Source organism: Mus pahari, chromosome 7 (genome assembly GCF_900095145.1).
Source record: "Mus pahari chromosome 7, PAHARI_EIJ_v1.1, whole genome shotgun sequence".
NCBI lineage: Eukaryota > Metazoa > Chordata > Mammalia > Rodentia > Muridae > Mus > Mus pahari.
Window position 1 is genome coordinate 113,223,503 of NC_034596.1, and position 21,823 is coordinate 113,245,325.

Here is a 21,823-nt window from a genome sequence, read left to right on the forward strand (position 1 = left end):
TGGGCGTGTTACAGTGCATGGAAGTGGTGTCTCCTTTGAGGACCGTGGAGTTGTCTGGTCTGTTTAAAACCAAGGTAAACCTTAACTGATTAAAAGGAGGTCAGGAAAGGCTCTGGTGTCCTTGTTCCTGCTGTCACAGGCCTGTCACTATTGGATTGGAGCAGAAGTTGTGTTCCACTCACCAGTGATCCTAAGATCGCTTGGGCAGTCCTTTAGGGACCATGGGAGCGTCCACCTACTTAGCACCTTGGGTGATCCAATGCTGGCACAGACCAGAAGGGATTTGTGCTCCTGGTCAGGCCAGTTCTCTGCTTCCCTAGTGCTGTCTCGGGTCCCGTGAGCGATGATTGGATTGGAGCAGAAGTTGTGTTCCACTCACCGGTGATCCTAAGGTCACTTGGGCAGTCCTCTAGGGACCGTAGGGGTGTCCACTAAATCCATGCCCTAGGTGACCTGGTAATGGTGCAGACTGGAAGGTTAGATTTTTCTTTATTGATTCTATTTTCATTTTCAGATCTTAAACTGATTTATACATTTCCTTCCATTATTTGCTTGTCTTTTCACATATTTCTTTAATGGATTTGGTCATTCCTTCTTTGAGGATCTCTATCATAATTATAATGTCTATTGTGAGGTCTTTTTCTGGTGTTTCATGTATGTTGGAATACTAGGTCCTGCTGTGGTATGGTTCCTATGTCCCAGTGGAGTTTTATTGTTCTGGTTTAATTGGCTGTGGTTTTATTCTGGTATCTAGGCATCTGGGATTGAAAAGATTGTAATTCTAGGTACTGATATCTGGTATTGTGGATATTGGGTATGAGCTTTGTTCCTTGGATTCTCTTGCCCTCTCTAATTCTGAGTGTGGTAGCTGCGTTTTGCCTGGCATGAAATTCATCTGGGATTCTGATAGGTGTAACCCCTGAGGGTTCTTGGTAAAATGTGTTTCTAGGTATTAGGAACTGACACTTAGGAATGGGTATGGGCCTGAGAGAAGGGCTGAAATGGTCAATAGGACAGTGGAAAGCAGGTTCTTCTTAGTTCCCTAGAAATAGAGGTAGAAAGTTGGATAAGGCCATGGCAGAAGGTCTGCTACAGAGGGATGGGTCTGAGGGATTGGGCTTGGTGACACAGAGAAGTAGGCGACACTTTGATTTTTTTTTTTTTTTTTTTTTTTACTGACAGGAGTGGCCTTTGAATTCTCAGGGAGTGTCTGCTGGAGTTAGGAGCTGGGATAAAACAAGGAGTGGGAGAAAGGAAGATAGGAGGAAAAGATCAATGTGACCTACTAGATATGGAAGCAGGAAGGGAAGGGAGGCCTCAGAAAATGGTCTTCTTTAGAGCTGAGGTGAGACTGTAGGGATTTGATTTGAAAGAGCTGAGGGAGAGCTGAAGAGTTGCAGTTAGCTTGCCTGCTTGCCTGGCTTGAGTCATGAATCATTTTTGCATTCTAAGAACATGTTTTCAGAGTCTGAACTCACATGTACCTTCTCACATAAGATATGATATATGTAGGTGGGAATGCTAATTAGAACTGTTCAGACTAGATTTGCTTTAATCGGAATTGTGTCTTATGTTACTGTTCTGTAAAAAGTTGAAGAAAATACTAATTTTATTTCTCAATGTAAAATAAATGAACAGAATATATGCTGTTTCTTTTTATTCTCAAGAACTACAATATGTATATTGGCTGAGCAGAATGGGCTTTACTTGAAATCTGTTAAACTTTGTAAATTCATCCCCAGGTATCTGAACTGATACAGTTGGAGCCTATTAGTGGAGGAGTAGACACCGAATATTATTACATTTTCTAATTCTCTTTAAGGGAAAGCAATGTGTATTGTTTAAATCCTTAAAATTTTCTTATTAAAAATTATGGAAATGAGGGAGTATGAATGGGATGAGGAACATCAGAGGGCAAACCCAGATGACAATGATGACTGGACTATAAAAATAGAATCAATATAATAATAATAATAATAATAATAATAATAATAAAATATTCTAAACATATTGTTTTCTTTCTGAGATAAAAATATTTTATAATTTTTACAAATTACTGTGGATTATTTTATCTTATTTTTATTTTTTTATTGGTTACTTTAGTCATTTACATTTCAAGTGTTATCCCCTTTCCAGTTTGTCCTCCACAAACCTCCTATCCCACCAATCTTCTCCCTGCTTCTATGAGGGTGCTCGCCTACCCAACCACAACTCCCACCTCACTGCCCTAGATTCTCCTATGCTGGGGCATCAAACCTTCACAGGACCAAGGGCCTTCCCTCTCATTGATGCCAGATAAGGCCATCTTCTGCTCATATGCAGCTGGAGTCATGGATCCCTCCATGTGTGTTCTTTGGTTGATGGTTTAGTCCCTAGGAGCTCTGAGACATCTGATATTGTTGTTAATAGGGATGACATTAGCTGAAATATCCAACAAAGGGGAGAGAAAACCTGTAGAAACCATATAGAAAGGTTAGGCATGGCCCCTGGTTGAGGGATGGGGCCACCCACCCTTCTAGAAAAATTTAACCCAGAATTGTTCCTGTCTTAAGGGAGTACAGGGACAAAAGGTGGAATAGAGACTGAAGAAAAGGCCATCCAGAAACTGCCCTACCTAGGGATTCATCCCATATGCAGCCATCAAATCCAGTCACTATTGCTGATGCCAAGAAGTGCTTGCTGACAGGAGCCTGATATAAACTGTCTCCTGAGAGGCTCTGCCAGAGCCTTACTGATACAGATGTGGATGCTTGCAGACAACCATCGGACTGAGCACAGGAACCCCAATGGAGGAGTTAGGGGAAGAACTAAAGAAGATGAAGGGGTTTGCAACCCCATAGGAAGAACAACAATATAATATAATTTTAATTCCCCCAAATTAATATATCTTGAGTTAAATTTAAACATAATGATCTCTGGAACTATTGAGATTTCCCCATCAACATCACATAACCTCAGTCTACTGGGCTGTGTGGGTTTCTTTTTCTATCATGTTTTTTTTCTAACTAAGGATTCATACAAATATATTTTCACAATTGAAACAGTCTTTATCTTGCTACTCTCAGTGAAACAATTGATTCAGAAATAATCACCATTGGATGTTTAAAACATTACACCATATCATTGCATCTCTGTGACAATGTGGAAAACTAGATACATGACATCAAATATGCCTGCAGGGTGTAGTTCAGTGGTACCGTACTTGCCTAAGATAAAAATGACCTGGGTTCAATCTTACCACTACCTTTCATTCCCTACAAAAGAAATTAATCCTGAGGGAACTCACTAACAGAAAATTTAAAACTATGGAATGCTTCATGAATTTGTGTTTCACCCTTTTTTCATGGGCCATGCTAACCTCCATATTCTGAATTTTGTGTGTATGCTGCTGTAGCAAGCATTACTTAATAATATTAAGTATTATTACATAAAAATTGAAAAATACAGAAAGTATAAAGATAAAGAACTCCAAAGCAGTTCTAAAAGCACTGATAAAATTATCGTATAGTTTGTTGCAGAATTTTTTTATGTACGTTTTCAAAGAAAATTGTGGCATTTTTTTTACTTATTTGAATTTAAAGTATCCATAGCTAAATAAGCCTTTGAAAATTGATGATTAAATGCCTATCGATTATGTATCTGATAGATTCATTACTCTTACTTTTATCATTACTTCTTGAGAAGTTATACTGATTTTAATTTTTTCAAGGAATAATATTATAATGAATATTCCTCTGTGCAAAATGATCTGTATCATCAACCTGTGAGAAAATTCAAAAGTTGAATTATTGACTCAAAAATTATCATTTTAATAGCTTAGGTAATATTATTGCTAAATATATTTTATGGTATACCCATTTATCCTCATTGTATTTATAAGAATTGCTACTTCATTTTTTTCTAATGATGTTAATTGTCATCTTAGAATAAATATTTCTGGTACAATGGAGTACTAATTAATTGTAGTGTTTGTTTACTACTAGTTTAGAATTTTTAAATATTGTAATTATAATTGTTATTATATTTAAGGTATGAAATTACCTATTCATTACACTGTGAATTTTTCTGAGGCATTATTTCCAGCTACTAATGTATAAAAATAAAACTCATAAATGTATAACTTTTTCAAATTATAATTCTCCTTTTTCTTTTTGTCTTTAAATGGCAATGTCTTTAAGTAATCATGTTGTTGTTTTGTAATTAGATTCAGTAAATAAAGTCTAAATGAATAATGTCTAGGATAATGATAAATGAATGAACCTGTCCTTGAATTACAAGGAAACTAACTGTACAAATACAAGACTGAGGAACAAGACAGTCCACAGAGAGGGAAAAAAACCCACTCCAGGATGTCCATTGAGTAAAAACTCAGAATGAAATGATGGCTCAGAGTGTGTCTCAAAATGAAAGCATTTCCAGCAAGTAACATTTAGAGAAATGTAAGGTAATACAGATATCTTCTAATAGATGGTTCTAATCAGATCTCTTAAACTTTGTTCGGTTATTCTGTATTTATTTATGAGATATTTACTTTAGAGGAAAATAGCACTAAAGACACGCTAAGACTTGGAACCATTTTACAACATCTCCTCAGGCTTGAAATTTTCATCTATGAATGCAAGACACATATATGATTTTAAATTATTGAATAGTTATTATAAATAAAATAGTTTGGTATACTTGTTCTCTGTTATACATAAAACTTAGAAAACTGGATTAAATTCATAAATACACCATGTTAGCTTATTGTTTAGACATTTTATGAATTCAAGTTATTCCCTGCCTTTCAAAAAGTTGAAGAGATCAGATACATGGCAGAAAGGATTTAAACATGGGGAGGATCTAAGAAGAAAGTTATGCCCAGCCCCTTTAGCTCTAGTGTTTTAAGTTAATCTACTTTTCCCTTTGGTTAATGTAACTTAACAGCTTATTCTCATCGATTTCTTTCTCTTTTAAATAATTATGTAAAAGATTACTCAGTTATATAAAGTACATAATGGAAATAATTGTTAAATATTTCACTAATTTTAACGTGGTCATGGGAGTATCAGAAATCTTTAAAGGATGAAAAAAATTATCTTCTTTTGGCTATAAGATTTGTGCAAAGCTCATCATTTCAATGATCCTTTATATCCAGATTTTTATTCTCATTAAGATAGAAAATGCATGGCTTGACAGTGGTGGTGCATGCCTTTAATCCTAGCATTTGGGAGGCAGAGATAAGAGTACCTCTATGATTTTGTGGCCAGCCTGGACTACAGAGAAAGTTCCAGGATGGCCAAGGGTACATAAAGAGACCCTGTCTCGAATAAAACTAAAGAGAAAAAGAAAAGAAAAAAGGATATAAAATACAGAAATAGAGTGCTTGTTAAACAGACTTCTAAAGTTTGCTTAATAGTGTGTACAGATCTTTTATGTCTTTGTTGATTGTTTTCCCATTTGTTCATCTACTGACTATCAAAAATTACCAAATACAACTATATAGTTTTATGTTTCTGTTTTTAATTCTATCATTTCCCTCGCATGCCTGAAGTTCTGTTATTAGGAATGTACACAGCAAACATCTAGCTATTGAGGTTTACCTGTGAGAGTTCATGTCCTATAATTATAGTTCATGTCCATAAATTACTATGGCAAAAGAGAGAGATTTGTTAAGCAAAATTTATTATCTGGAAATATGAAGATCAGAATCACAGGAGCAGCACACTTGGGTCTTCTTTTAAAATCAGTGTATCTATTAGATGGGTGAGCATGGTAACCCTTCACTTGTCAAAAAGTGTTCTTATGCTAATCAAGTGGTTATTAGCAAGATTGGTCCTTCATTCATTGTTGGGCTGAGGGTGCTAATTCCTCAGGGACTGACGGTTTAAACCCACCCTCAATTCCTGCTCTTGTGAACCTCCCCACACAAAAGCTTACTTTTAAAAGAACACCAGGGCCAAGAAGTGGGAGTGGGTGGGTAGGGGAGCAGGGAGGGGGAGGGTATAGGGGACTTTCAGGATAGCATTTGAAATATAAATGAAGTAAATACCTAATAAAAAATTGGGGGAAAAAAGCATGCAATGAAGAGTTGAGAAGCAGCAGCCTAGTCATGAGAGGAAATCCCATCACTTTGCCCTGTTCTATTAGTTAAAAGTCCATCAATAAAACTGCAAAGCTTTTGTAAGGCAAAAGACACTGTCAACAAGACAAAAAGGCCACCAACAGATTGGGAAAGGATTTTTACCAATCCTAAATCTGATAGAGGACTTATATCCAATATATACAAAGAGCTCAACAAACTGGACTCCAAAAACTCAAATAAACCCATTAAAAAATGGGGTACAGAGCTAAATAAAGAACTCTCAACTGAGGAATATCGAATGGTTGAGAAACACCTGAAAAAATGTTCAACATCCTTAGCCATCAGGGAAATGCAAATCAAAACAACCCTGAGATTCCATCTCACACCAGTCAGAATGGCCAAGATTAAAGATTCAGGTGACAGCAGATGCTGGCGAGGTTGTGGAGGAATAGGAACCCTCCTCCATTGCTGGTGGGATTGCAAGCTTGTTCAACCACTCTGGAAATCAGTCTGGCGGTTCCTCAGAAAATTAGACATAGTACTACCGGAGGATCCTGCTATACCTCTTCTGGGCATATACCCAGAAGATCTTCCAACTGGTAATAAGGACACATGCTCCACTATGTTCATAGCAGCCTTATTTATAATAGCCAGAAGCTGGAAAGAACCCAGATGTCCCTCAATAGAGGAATGGATACAGAAACTGTGGTACATTTACACAATAGAGTACTACTCAGCCATTAAAAACAATGAATTTATGAAATTCTTGGGCAAATGGATGTATTTGGAGGATATCATCCTTAGTGAGGTAACCCAATCACAAAAGAAGTCACTAGATACGTACTCACTGATAAGCGGATATTAGCCCAGAAACTTGGAATATCCAAGACACATTATGGAAAACAGAAGAAAATCAAGAAGGATGACCATATGTGGATACTTCATTTCTCCTTAGAATAAGGAACATAACTCTCATGAAAGGTTATAGGTACAGAGACAAAATTTAGAGCTAAGATGAAAGGATGGACTATCCAGAGAGTACCCCATTCGGGAGTCCATCCCATCATCAGCCACCAAACCTAGATACTAATGCTCATGCCAGCAAGATACTGCTGAAGGGACCCTGATATTGCGGCCTCTTGTGAGGCTATGCCAGTGCCTGGTAAACACCGAAATGGATGCTCACAGCCAGCTACTGGATGGAACACAGGGTCCCCAATGGAGGAACTAGAGAAAGTACCCAAGTACCTGAAGGGGGCTGCAACCCTGTAGGTGGAACAACAATATGAACTAACCAGTACCCCCTGGGTTTGTGTTTCTAGCTGCATATGTAGCAGAAGATGACCTAATCGGCCATCAGTGGGAATAGAGGCTCCTTGGTCTTCCAAACTCTATATGACCTAGCACAAGGCAAGGCCTGGGCCAAGTAGTGGGAGTGGGTGGGTAGGGGAACAGAGGTGGGGGGAGGGGTATGGGAAACTTTCGGGATAGCATTTGAAATGTAAATAAAGAAAATAATAATATTAAAAAAAAAAAAAGTCCATCAATATATCCAATTCATGCTGACTGAGTAGCTACTACACAGGGTTTTAATTCTGAGAGGCAAAAATCATTGCAAGGAAGGGTCAAGAGAAAGAAAGTGCCATCCACCTGATGAGCTAGTTGTTTGCCTTTTATTTTACCAATGTCTGTCTATAATAATTTGGTTTGGGATTATATTTTACCTATTGATAACCAAATCTTTGTTTCCTTTCCATTCACTTTAACATTTACTTTTTTACTTAAAGTATTTATTTTGCACAAACGTATAGTTGGGCCTTACCCTCTAATTATTCTTTTTAGTAATTTCTCTTGATTATTTGTAGTGTTTATTTCATCATTTTAATAAATTTAATAGAGTTATTAATATCATTGCATACTCAGGAGTGCAATCCAGAGGTAGTTTGGCAAGACAAAGTTTGCCGTGCAAGAATAAAGACTTTAGTTCAGATCTCCAGCATACATATCAAGGCTGGGCATGTCAGTGCATGTCTGCAAGACAAGCACAGGGATTAGCATGACAGGTGGAAATAGACAGATCTGGTGGAATCACTGGCACCCTGTCTAGCTGAAATGACAAGCTCCAGGTTCAGTGAGAAATCCTGTTACAAAAAACAAAATGTAGAGCTTTAGAGAAAGACACTGGATGTTGACTTTTGACATTCGCATGCACTTAAATGTTCCCCCAACCACTACCACATGACCACACACACATATATCACCACCACCACATAGGCACTAAGCAATATCCCCACCACATAGGACCTATACAACAGCAACACCAACACACAGGCACGATGCAACACCACCACATAGGTACTATGCAACAACAACACCACATAGGAACAAACTATACAACAGTGCGATCACCACATAGGTACTATTCACCAGTACCAAACAGACACTATACATCAGCACCACCACCAAGGTACTGTTCACCACACAGCACCACCACACAGGTTGACTTTCTTTTTTTCTTTTATGAGCCTACCTCTGAAGTTGTTCTGGTGTATTCTTTTTAATTTTCAATATCATATTTTTAACTTTGCAATTTTTATTTAATTTTCTTGGAGAATTTTTACCTCCTAATTTCTCATTTTTCATCAAAGATAGCTGTAACTACTGATTCCAAAAAGTGATTTATTTTATAGTTAGATTTTTGATATGTTTTCCTCTTTTTGGTATACTGTTTAAATTATGTTGGTTCTTCACGCATGCTTCAATGTCTACAACATCATACATAGTTGTGATAATCTTTGATTCTGTTTTCTCTAATAACCATATTTTCTCTTTTAACTATTAATATTTCTGATTGTATTAGAGCTCTAAATACTGCTGTAGGAATGCTCTGGGTCTAATTCATATCCTTAAACCTATTTCACACTCTGTTTTGTTCTGTTTTCAATCTCCAGGCATTCCCTACTCCAAGTGGTGTAACAATTTTCTCTTGTTATTCAGACCATAGATTTCTGAATGGTGTCCTCTGCCATGGCCACATGTGCTACACAGCCTTCACCTTGGCCTAAGGTAAAAGCTACAGAGATAGAATTATTATTATTGGCCCTCCCCTCCCTTTCTCTAAGTAAGCATGTGCTAATCACTATAGCTACCCTACTTCTGTATACCCAAGACTTATTTTTTTTTCTTTCTACAACATCAGAATTTATTAGGCAAGTATACATTCACAGGTATGCCAATTTCAAAGATAACAATTTGCTAGATAATCCCACTTTCTTTGATAATGTGTCCTAGATCAACAATGCTTTCATTCCTATCTTAATTACTAATATTAATCTCAGATGATAAGGCTCATATCAGAAAGTAAATATATCTATATAAAAATGTATAATTTATGTACTATATACAAAATGTTAAAGAGGCTAGAGCAGGTTTTAGACATTCCAGACAATGGTGGATCAGATCTGAATGAAGTCTATTGACAGAATAAGGGACTTAGTCCACCTTCAGAGAAGAAGCTTCTTCTGTCCAGTCAGACTTCTGTGGACACATGGCTAAGACCAAACATATAGAGCATAGTCCAGATGTGAAATGAAAGGGCAGTACCTGATTCACATTTGGAAAATTCTAATAGACAGACAAGTTCCAGATTGGTGAAAGGTAGGATGGATAAAGGACAGCTGAAAGGTCGCCCAACACGAGGACTGTGGCAAGCTAATGTCACTGGGACCTTCATGAGTTCTCTACCCATATGTCTTTGATGAATACACTAGATGTTAGATGACAGGCCAGTTGAGAGTCATTGCCAACTTAGTGGCACCCAACCCTTACTAATGCCACCATTTTTAAGTGTGTCCATATTTTATGGTTTGTTTGTTTGTTTGTTTGTTTGTTTGTTTATTAAAGTAGGCACAACTAAAAGGACATTAATCTCTTGAAAATGAATTCACATCCTATTTATTTATCTGAATTTATATTTAAACATGCCTTCCTACCAACGGCATGTAACATAAGTCATTTCATTATTACTAAGACCTTTTCTTTCAGTGACTTCTAATTAGAGTAATCAGAACACCAAAGTAATTATGATTATTTATCTGGGTAGAAATCAATGGTTCCATCTTGTTCCTTCTGTTTACCTTTTATTTTCTTCTTTTAGGTCAATATAATAAAGCTTAATATTAACTGCCCTTTGGCTTCTTTTTTATGATGATTTTTATCATTGTTTAGTAGTTGATCTAGGCTAAAGCTTATAATCACACTTCTAAATTATTGAAGCTACTTCCACTATGGTATATGTATAGATAGATAGATAGATAGATAGATAGATAGATAGATAGATAGATAGATAGATAGAATATCAGGACTCACAGAAATCTGGGTTCATTCTAGTCTTATAATAGCTATAGCATACTTTGGCTTGTTCATATTTTTATTTGAACACATACCATAAACTCCAAAATATACTGTTTTTTTTTTTATTTTAAAACATTGTAACTGAAAAAGGGTATTGTTTCCACATATAATGCTCAACAATTCCTTTAGAAAATCTGTTTCCTAAAGCTGGGCGTGGTGGCACACGCCTTTAATCCCAGCACTTGGGAGGCAGAGGCAGGTGAATTTCTGAGTTCGAGGCCAGCCTGGTCTACAAAGTGAGTTCCAGGACAGCCAGGGCTATACAAAGAAACCCTGTCTCGAAAAACCAAAAAAAAAAAATCTGTTTCCCTTTTATTTTTATTACATATTTCTAGGTAAAGAATTCTACACTTAGTTTTGGCTGATTTTTAAATGTTATCAATGTAGTATATTCAATTTTCCCTCTTCCTGTAATAGTTTTAGTATTAGAGGATATAGTTTTAGTATTAGAATTTTGCTTTTATTCCCATATAGTCTTCCCCCTTTTTTGTTTCTTTTAAAGTTTTAATATTTATTGCTGGCTTCTAGAAATTTGGTTAACTTGTCCCATGGTATGTTTATTCTACTTTACCTATCCTACTTGTAGTTGATTAAGGTCTTTAGACCTAAAACTAATAGCCCTCTCCAAATTTGGGGGAGGGGAGATTGGCTATTACCACTTCATAATTTTTATGTAACATTATAGATTCGTATCCTCCAATTATACTCCACGAATTTAGGAAGAGATCTAAGGATTACTTATGGAGACTTATAGATCGTCTCCATCACACTTCTGATCTCCAAGACTCAGCCCTTAAAATGTTGGCCAGCTCAATGGATTTGCCATCTTATAATCACCAGTTGGTCATCTGACAATGCACCATAAATTGCATGGCTTAAACACCTCCTTAAAATTCTTCAAGCTAAGAAGTCTAAGCTTAATGTGTGGTAAATTCCTCTTGCTAGTTTGAAAATAGTTGTCTTCTTGTATCCTTACAAAGTGATCCTTGGCTGTATAAGAAAGCAGGCTGAACAAGACCTAAGGAGCAAGCCAGTATGTAATATTTCTCCATGTTCTCTGCTTCAGATTCTGAAAGTGAGCTATAGTCTTTTTTTCCTTTGAAAAGGTATTAACTCCTTCAGAGAGGATCTACCCATACAAGCGTTCTAAACCTAATTGTTCACCAAAAGCCATGACTACCAATACTATTCCTCTGGGGGTTAAGGTTGTGGCACATGAATCTGGGAACAAGGCTTTGTTCCCAAGAACTCTGCTATTTAGTTGCTAAATTATGTAAGGCCACCATTTTCTGTCTGGTACCCCTCTGCCCATAAGATTGTTAAATGCCTATGGCATAAAACTAAGATGAAAACCTTGTTTCTTTGCTACATGGCTGATAGTCCTTTGCTAACCGGTGTGCTGTATCTGGAAATTTTCAAAACAGTGGATGTGTCTTGGACACAGTGAATGAGTTAATGCAGTTCCATTCTTTATAATAACTAGGTGTGAGAGAATCCATACACTTTGTTAAAGTAGAAATCAGTTTATATAATATACTCACATGTTTAAGGGTCAATAATAAACAGGTGATAATTGAGCTATAAATGAAAGTATAATACAACACAGTAATATACTGTATTTTCTCCAAGTAATAAAGACAAATGCTGAAGACTCTTCTCAGTGATATTGCCACTAAAGGACAATAAAAGGCAAGAATAAGTTCTGGTTTCACTGCATCTGCTTATTAGTGTCAAATCAGAAGAAGATTCAGACTTTTTCTGTCTATTTAGCAAATTCATTATAACTACAGTCTTTTCTAACTGCATTAATATGGGTATCAAAATATTAAGTAAACTGTTATTACTTTACAACCAGCAAATGACTTAAAATAATTTTATGGTGTTTCTTTCCTTAATTGTTTAGGCTACATTGACCATTCTGTTCAGTGCTTGTAACATCGTAAATGTAACCATTATCAAAAGTGATCCTTTAAAAAATTCAGGAATCCAGTACAGGGGAATGCCAGGGCCAGGAAACAGGAGTGAGTGGGTTGGGGAGCAGGGCAGGGGGAGGGGGGTATAGGGGACTTTCAGAGAGGAAACTAGGAAAGGGGATAGCATTTGAAATATAAATGAAGAAAATATCTAATAAAAAAAAAGAAAAATTCAGGAATTATTCTAGTTTTCTTCACTGTCACTGTGATAAAGACACTGACCAAAAGCAACTTGGAATAAAACGGTTTGTTTGGCTTATAGGTTACAGTCTATCACAAAGGTAAGCCAATGCAGGAACTCAAGAAAGGAACCTAGGGGCAGAATCTGAATCAGAGAACATGGAAAAACATTACTTACTGGCTTGCTCCCTATGTTTTGTTCAGTATGCTTTCTAAAGCCCGGAACTACCTTCCCAGGAGTAGCATTGCTCATAGTGTGCTAGGACCTTCCACATAAATCACTAGACAAGAAAATGCTCCCACAATCTATGCGTACAGACCAGACTGATGAAGGGAATTCTTCTTTTTAGTAATTCTCTAGTGTTTCTAGTTTGTTAGGTTGACACAGGGTTTGTATTAATTAAGGACTTTGCAGTAACACCCTGCATTAGTAACTACCATTATCATTTTGCCATTGTGTATCATTACATTAAGTGGGAGTGAATATTGGCCAATTTTCTGTTATAATAACAAGTTATCTGAGTGAATCCAACTTTAAAAAGAAGGGATTTATTTCATCTCATGGTTCAATGGTTAGTCAGTCATATAGCTTTTTAGGCTGTGGTGAGGTGGAACATCTTAATAGCTAGCATATGCAGAGTGATCTGCTCACCTTGTGATAGCCAGGACAAGGGGAGGAAAAGAAAAAGAACGGTTGAGACCCCAACATTCCATTCAAAATTATACCCCTGAAGACCTAAGTTCCTTCATGTCCAGTCACAGGCTGAGGAGTGAACTTTTACTCAAAGAGGTACCTTTGAATGCTTCTTTGCAACTTTAAGATCCTTAAATAGAAAGACCATAAAGAGTTATTAGTTAAGGAGCTTTAGAATTATTTTTATGTTACCTGTACATTCATTTATTTTTATTTATTTATTTATTTGGTTTTTCGAGACAGGGTTTCTCTGTGTAGCCTTGGCTGTCCCGGAACTCACTTTGTAGACCAGGCTGGCCTCAAACTCAGAAATTCGACTGCCTCTGCCTCCCGAGTGCTGGGATTAAAGGTGTGCAACACCACGCCTGGTCATTCATTTATATCGTACACAAGACAGCAGGTACCAAGCTTGTGTTTTGCTCTTATTAAATATAAAGAAGTGTTGAGCCTTCTCAATGGATCTCATGAGTAATACTTCTGGTTGTACTGTGATGTAAGAAAAATTAAATCCTGGATTGTGAATGCACTGGAATTTAGATAGAATGGATTTTATATAAATTATCTTGGTTTATAGTTTAATGTTATAATTATTTTTGACATGATTTTGAGAGATAATGATAAGAATAATAATTTTTCAGCTTGAACTCTTTTTGTTCTTGATTTTTGTGAGAATGAAGAAATTTTAAAAGTATTTGGGACCACTTTAGGAAACTCTTTAAATTGTTTGAAAATGTAAAATATGCTTAGTGCCAAAGAAAAGGTATTGTAAATGTTGGTAGTCGAAACAGGACAATTAATTTCTTCTGTAGATAGTAATTGTTTTCATATATCACTCCTAAAATATTTGTTTGATCTTAACTCAACTGTAGCTACTCATAGATTTAATCTGTTCTGGTTTAATTGTGATTTTCAGAAGTTTTGTGTTTTATACAAGTGATCCAGAATCTATCAAGGGCGGTTATATTTGGGTATATGACTAGAGTTTTAGATACTGAAATAACTGGTTTCAAATGATCATCTTCATCAGAAATGAACAATCAAACTCAAAAGATGATATGTTTCTTTGTTCCTTTAAAACTCCTATATGGTTAGCATCAAGTGAGTGTTCACTATAATTCTCTCCCAGGGTAATTCTTTTCCACAGAAAACTACACTAATACCTTTTGATGATCATAACTTGTTTTCTTCCTCCAAAAGAATAAAAACTAGAAAGACAAAACAAAGTAGCTAAATTCAAACCACAAGTGAAGCAGCATAGATGTCTCATTTCTGTTTACGTTTGATTTATACAATATTTAAATATCATAAATATTGCTTTTTTAAATCCACAAACTGCTTGAGAAATTCTGGAAACTGGTTATCTGGGGGAAAAGGTTTTGAGAAGTGGAAAGGAACATCACTAATTATCAGTCAACATCACTTATATAAGTTGTGCTTCAAATATCACAATAGCTGAAAATTCCTTAACATTTAATAACTTGCAATCCTTCTTTAATTTTTTGTTCTCACATCCTAAAACTTGTAAAAATAAGCATATCATAAAAAAGAAATGAGAGTGTAGAAGTTAAGCTATTAAGCCTGTTCTGAATCAAATATTTAAAGGTAAAACTGACACTCCTGGGGCAGAATTGGGCCTTCTGTTTCCTTACATTGGATCTTGAAAATAAAAAATGCATTATGCAGTCCCAAAGGTGCTTACTGTGTATTTGTCTGGATGTGGGCAGAGGCAAAGATGTCCTCATATTGTGGTCCCCTTTGTCTATATTTCCCTTCAACCCATCTCTAACTGAAGAATCAGTTCTTGAGAAAGATGGTTGATGAATCCATACCTCAGAACTCATCCAGAATATTTTCAGTAGAATACCTTGAGATGTTTCCTGGGGGCGGGGAGGAATCAGTAAAATATAAGCAATTCCACTATATCTAGACTCCCAAAGTTCATCAGAGAGAGCAACAAAATTACACAGCTCACGCTTGAGTCCCTTCCATAATGATTCAGAAGAATTGAAGATGGTCAAAATGAGTTATGTACTAGGTCAGACTTTTTCTCCATTTATAAGTAATGCTTGTCCTGGTGTATTACTTAAGTATATGTATCTCTACTGAAATGAGATAACAACACAGGGTCTCTGTCATGCTGCTTCTGACTATGCCTATCAGGATGTGTGGGTGTGTAGCTATCAAGGAAAATATGCCTCTAGCAGACAGCTTCTTCCCTCTGGGATAGGAAGGTACAAGGTAGTAATAGCAGAGTGGACCCTCTCTCTTAAAGAGCAGGCTCCAGTCTGGGCTCACTGGTATAGATGAGTCCTCCAATGAGGGTCCCCTCAAATCTTTGTATAATCAGGGGTCTGGCTTCTCTCTATTTCAGTGCACTTGGCTTTCCTTTGCTCTCTGCTCCTGAAGCAGAGAAAAGTACATGTAGAGGAAAGTTTTGCATAGAATGAGCCTATATGGATAAAAGGTCCAAGCATAGCCTCCCCTCCTGGCTGAGGCAGAAACCCAAGAGGAACTGAGTAGAGTTGTTTAAGATCCTGAGGTTGGGTCCAGGGGCGGGGCGAATCAGAGGTCAGCCAAGAGTATTGGTCCTAGACCCACAAATACATCAGGATTCTCCCTCCTCCTCCGTTAGCCTCTAAACCCCAATGAGGTCATAGCAATGAGAGAGAATCAGATTGGGGGGGGGGGGAGGAGAGGAGTACGACAACGAGAAAAAAAATCCAGACGGAAAGAGGCCATCAGACAAGGTCGCTTTTTCTGGCGACACAGCAAGTGCTAGGAACGTGGTGCTGAATACCATCCACCCGCTCTGCTTAGAGACCTAGAGACTCACAGAAGCACTTTGCGCAGACAGGAAAACAAAGGAGGGAAGGCGAGAGGACAGGCGGAGAGGGGTTGTGAGCAGCTTCCCTTTATTACTAGGAAATCAAGCTTGGTTCCTCCGCCTGGAAGGAGAAGGGAGCCAGAGAGGTGCGGAAGGCTCCTGGGGGCGCAGAGCAGAGACACAGCAGAACTCTGGACTGCGCCTCCGACACTGAAAGGCTTCAGATCCAGGGTCCGCTCTCCAGAGCCTGGCTCCTCAATACAAGCTTCTGGACTCCCACCCATCGCTCACAGTCCCTGTGTGAACGCGCCACAGACTGGATTAGCTCTGTCTTCTCTGGCCTAGCCACGGAAATGGTTCTCTGGTTCTGAAAATCCAGACCTTGTGGATAATGTTTTGCTGGTGAAGAAAGAAAAGTTTGAGGAGCTGGACTGTGGTAGGGGGCGGAAAGGGCTGAGGAGGACTTTGGAAGAAAGAAGGTAGATGATCAGCTTACATCTCTGAGCTGGAAGGAATGATGACCCAAGGAGAATGTGCACCAGCGGCCAGATCATTGGGAGCCTTTTGGTGCTCTCTGTGCTGGAGATAGGGCTGGGGGTGTCCAGCGTGGCCGTGGGGGCGGTCAGCTTCAGCCTGGCTCTCCGAGAGCACACGCCGCAGCTCGGAGACTCGTCCCCGGTATGGAGCGGGGTGTGTGTACGTTGAGCCATTTCACTCTCTCTTTACCTCTTTTCGGGGATGGTCAGTGTGTGCGTGCCTTAGTCACTGTCTCCTGGGAAAACAATATTATAATACTCCTCTGCCTGTAGGTTCCAATTGACAAGCTCTGCTGGTTTATATTGTCTTTTTACATATTGGAGAAGCTTTTTTTCCCTCTTCACTGGGCTTAAAACTAAAATGAATGGCTTTATTTAAACTTGAGGGGAGGGTCAGTCTGAGGATTCTGCAAGACTGACCAGTGTTAGTCTTTACAGGGTTACACCTGACAAGGGCAAACTCACTTGTTTATGTCTTTTACTGAAAATGTTACATCATTTTATTGTACAAAGAGTAAGCAAGGGATAGTTATCTGTTTATATGTGGGCAGTATGCTCAAGGTGCACCGATGCAACAGTGACCAAAATGGAAAGTGAGCTGAGCCTCTGAAAGGTCTGAGGGGGGATGAGCATTGTCTCAGAAAGCCCTGCTTTCAATTTTCCTTGCTACCTTTCTCATACTCACTTCTGAATATTCTATTGTAAGTTCAAGGCCACCAGTTAAACAAACAGCAGTAAGAAATGTAATGCCATCCTAATTGTAGAGTAACTCACTTTAAAGTGTGCTTATCTACTCAGAAAACAATGTTGGTTTTGGGTGAATGTTTTGTTTTGTTTCAGGTCAGGGGCAGACCAAACAAGCATTTTGTTTGCTCATGTAGGAAGAATTGCAAGGAAGCCACCAAAATCAAAATCAATAAAATGACTACCTGATAATGAAAAGGTTCTCTCTCTCTCTCTCTCTCTCTCTCTCTCTCTCTCTCTCGTGTGTGTGTGTGTGTGTGTGTGTGTGTGTGCGTGTGTGCGTGTGTGTGTGTTGATCCTCCTTCCTTTTCCCTCTTTCTCTCCTAGCTCCTCATAGCTGTCATGCCCACCTGGGTCTCTAGCTTGATTTTATTTCCTGCATAATTTATTAGAGAGCTATTCTGCTATTGACAATCCATACTGCATTTAACAATCATGATTTCATCACTAAATTACTAAGAGAAGGACCATTTATGAGTTTAAGAAAATCCATTCCAAAGTCATTCATAAAAGGTGTTCCAGTCCTCTGAGTACTGTGAAATTGTACCTTGGATAATTAGCTTTTATACTTCTTTTTCAGGTATGACACATGTTTATAGATTACACAACTTAAAAGACAAAAAGGAAAAGAACAATTCTGGCATTGAATTCCCCCTAGAATCCTTTCTCTAAATTCTATAACTTTATATTAACCCACATTAACTATCTTGTTTATTATGGAAATGTTGCCCATGTAAGTATAACTTTGAGTTTGAAAGAATAAGGGATGCATCTTAAATTCCACATCTAATGGGTGGTTATAAATATTTTAAGAATTGTGGTTATTGTTATTAATAAAATTTCTAATGCCCAACTATCCAAATAAACTACAATGCAAACATATTTTTAAAAAGAGGTGAAATATGTCCTAATGGCCCCAAAAAATGCCTCATGTCTCCCCATTCATTAAACACAAGAAATTGAGTGAATTAAAGTAAACTGCCTCTAAATAATATATTAAAACCATTTTATCTTAAGATATTTTAAATAACTATGTTAGCTTATTTTTTAAACATAATTAATATTTCCCCTTCCAAACAGGATATTTATATAAATGAGCTAATATATGCACAAATGCAAAATACTTTTGGATCATCTCAAAGAAAGATCAGCCATATTGATATAGTCATTACTATAAACAATGATTTCTACTTTAATTAGCTTTTTTACAGTAAGCACAGTTCAGCGAGATACATGGAAAAATAGTTTTGAATACTGTAATATGGTTTTGTAAAAAAAAAAAAAATCAAAGAATTCAGTCAACTGAATGAATTATTTTGACTCTGAAATGTTCAAATAATTACTCACTTTTTAAACTCCAAGTCATAAGAAAAAAATACATTTGTAAAGAAATAAATCCCCAGTTGGAATAATCATGTTTTTCAAAATATAAAGTGGCTAAGCAGATTATTGAAATGGTTTCAAATTCTTTTGTGATATATATTTGGACTATCTTTTCATTTCTTCCCTGGTAAATTCATATAACCAATATTTATAGAGAGTTCAACATGTGAATTGCATTTTACTAGATAATACAGAAACTATAAAATATGAGTCAGGATACAGTCTTCAGAGAGGTATTACCAAACATAAAAAAAAAAAAAAAGCAGAACACTAGAATTTAGAATTGATGGAGGTAAGAGTATGACTTTAGAGAGGTTAGGGGTAAATAAGGAAGAGAAAAGTTGGAATGGACAGTACTAATGACCTTGAAGGTTTCCTGGAGTTAAAATCAATATATCACAATGTTATTATGTTATGAGGTAAGGTCTGAAGGCAAATTAAGTGGATGTAAATCTCAGATCTATCATTCCTAGTTGGGGGACTAACAATTCCCCATGTTAAAAAAAAAAAAAGAGGATTGAGACATTTATCAATTAATGAAAAATGAACAATCTCTTAGAAAAGTGCATTATGTATCATAAGCATGAAGTAAATGTGAGCAGCTAGTCCTGACACCCAAGATTGCAGAGATGGGTATGAGAAGTATGAACTCTCGGGCACCGTGGGTGAAGGCAGTGGACTAGGATGGAATGAAATATAAAAACTTCTTTGTTTTTGTAAGGTTTAAGTGTATGAACAGAAAGACAGAAAGAGTGATGATGGCAAGACTATGACATGCTGTGTGTCAAGCTTAAGCAATAGATTTTTGTCATGTTTCCAACAATCATCTTAATTTCTACAACCCAAAGAGACTCCAAGAAGATAAACAGAGAAGCTCAGTAGAAAAATCTTTAATTTCTCTGGCAATTTATCAATTAATATCTGTATTTTATGAATAAAAATGAGGCATACAAAAATTAACCTGTCAGAATGTACAGAGTCTAAATAGGACTGTTTTGATTAGTATATGGTGCTTTGCTTCAAAACATTAATATCATTATGACAGCTTTCTGAATTAAGTTTACTGTCAGTAGAAATAAGGTTTGCACTGTAGAGGATTACTTTTTATTGAGAGGGAGTAAAATCATAAGTGTTTTATCTAGGACATGTACATGGAAATTTTAGGACACTATATGGTTATTTGGCTCAAACTTGCTAATTTTTTGATGACTTAAAATGATGTAATACTTGGGTAAAGAGCTTTGTGTATGTAACATACATGCTTACAGAGATGATTTTCAGGCACTATTTCATAACTGGAAAAAGAATGTTCTATAGTCAACCCTAAAAATAAAGACAATTAGGGGGAAATATCCTTTAATTTTATTTCACAGGGAAAGAAGGATATAGATTTACACAGCTATTTTATTCTTTCTTGGCACTTCATTATAGCTAAGAAATTTATAATTAAACCAAAAACATGAATGCAAAACTACAGGTGACTGTGAATGAACCATTGAGAAAAGTCAGACATGTGAAGCAGAATCAATTTGAAATATTTATTGAATGAAGTTAATTAACACAGTTGTGTTTCCAAGTGACTATGCTAATCACTAACCTCAGCCTACAGAGCACCCTTGACAATAGGGATGGGATTCAGTAGCATGGAGGTCACTGAACCACTAACCCTATGTTGTTGGTCTAGCTTGATGTTTACAAGTCTAGAGATTCAGATGATGGCTAATGGAATTGTATTTGATTGACATCAGGCTATAATTCTAATCATCTTTATCTGACATTCATTTTGTGATATTTGACTCCTTAAAATTTCTATGCCTGATTCTCCCACATGAAAACTACAAGGCAATCTTTTTAAATTTTTAATATTTTCCTTATGCAAATCACTTAAAGTTTGAGTAAGTTTATCTCTAATTCTTCTGAAGCATACTCAGGGCTATATTATAACTTTATCTACTTAATACCTTTGATATTTTTCCCTGAAATACGATGTATAGAATAATCAACAAACATACCTGTTCTTTACACTATTAGTTCACCATTTCAACAACTCAGCCAAGTATAAGACTTTTTACACTTTATTTCAGAGGAAAGATGCAGTATGCAAGTGATAATTGCTTCAATATATTATTTTCAATATTTAAATGTCAGGTTTAATGAAAAACAAAGCAACATTTTAAACTCCTTAGTTACTTTAAATGTACACATCTTAAAGCTGAGCCTATCCAATTATTTTTCTACAGTGACAAAATTCTTTGTCAGGCAATTTAAATCCCTTCCCTATCCTCAGATAAAATTTAAAATGTTTGTCTATGTTCTTTTAAATTAATTTTTGTTTTGTTTTGTTTTGTTTTGTTTTGTTTTGTTTTCGAGACAGGGTTTCTCTGCCTTGGCTATCCTGGAACTCACTTTGTAGACCAGGCTGGCCTCGAACTCAGAAATCCTCCTGCCTCTGCCTCCCGAATACTGGGATTACAGTCATGTGCCACCATGCCCAGCTTAAATTAATTTTAATTATATAAATTATCATGAAAAGATCTCTTTAAGATGCTGACTTAAAGAATACCAAAATTCTTCATACATCTCATTAATCATCACTATCTAATTAAAATCTCTGAGACATTTCTCTTTGAATAAATAGATGTGTTTTGGAAATAAAACCCAGTTGTGAGTTTCTAGGTGTAATAATGACTATTATGTTAAAGCCCAGGCAGAGACTCTTATATGAATTAAATTCTCATTTTCAAATATGATGAAGTATTTACTGATATTATTAAACATGAAAGTTAAATTGTTAAACTTCTAGTGGATGTATTATTCAAGGAACCACATTAAACATCAAAAGAAACATAAGCATGTATTGTAGGGACAATTTTGGCATTTTGGTTTCTTCAAAAAATACAAAAATTTTATGAGTACTGGTAATAAGGACACATGCTCCACTATGTTCATAGCAGCCTTATTTATAATAGCCAGAAGCTGGAAAGAACCCAGATGTCCCTCAATAGAGGAATG

At 36.6% G+C, this 21,823-nt stretch overlaps 1 protein-coding gene and 1 pseudogene across 4 annotated transcripts in view; one reads left to right on the forward strand and one right to left on the reverse strand.

The window, feature by feature from the left end:
- LOC110324143 overlaps window positions 1–16,432 on the reverse strand; it is a 74,002-nt pseudogene extending 57,570 nt beyond the window's left edge.
- Tmem196 (transmembrane protein 196) overlaps window positions 16,050–21,823 on the forward strand; it is a 73,250-nt gene continuing 67,476 nt past the window's right edge. For 2 of the 4 annotated variants that reach the window (XM_021202742.2, XM_029540920.1), the window contains exon 1: window positions 16,050–16,844. In XM_021202742.2, coding sequence (XP_021058401.1) covers window positions 16,680–16,844 — 165 coding nt within the window. In that variant the 5' untranslated portion in view covers window positions 16,050–16,679. The remainder of the gene's footprint in view (window positions 16,845–21,823) is intronic. The other 2 variants (XM_021202743.2, XM_029540921.1) reach the window with 1 other exon arrangement.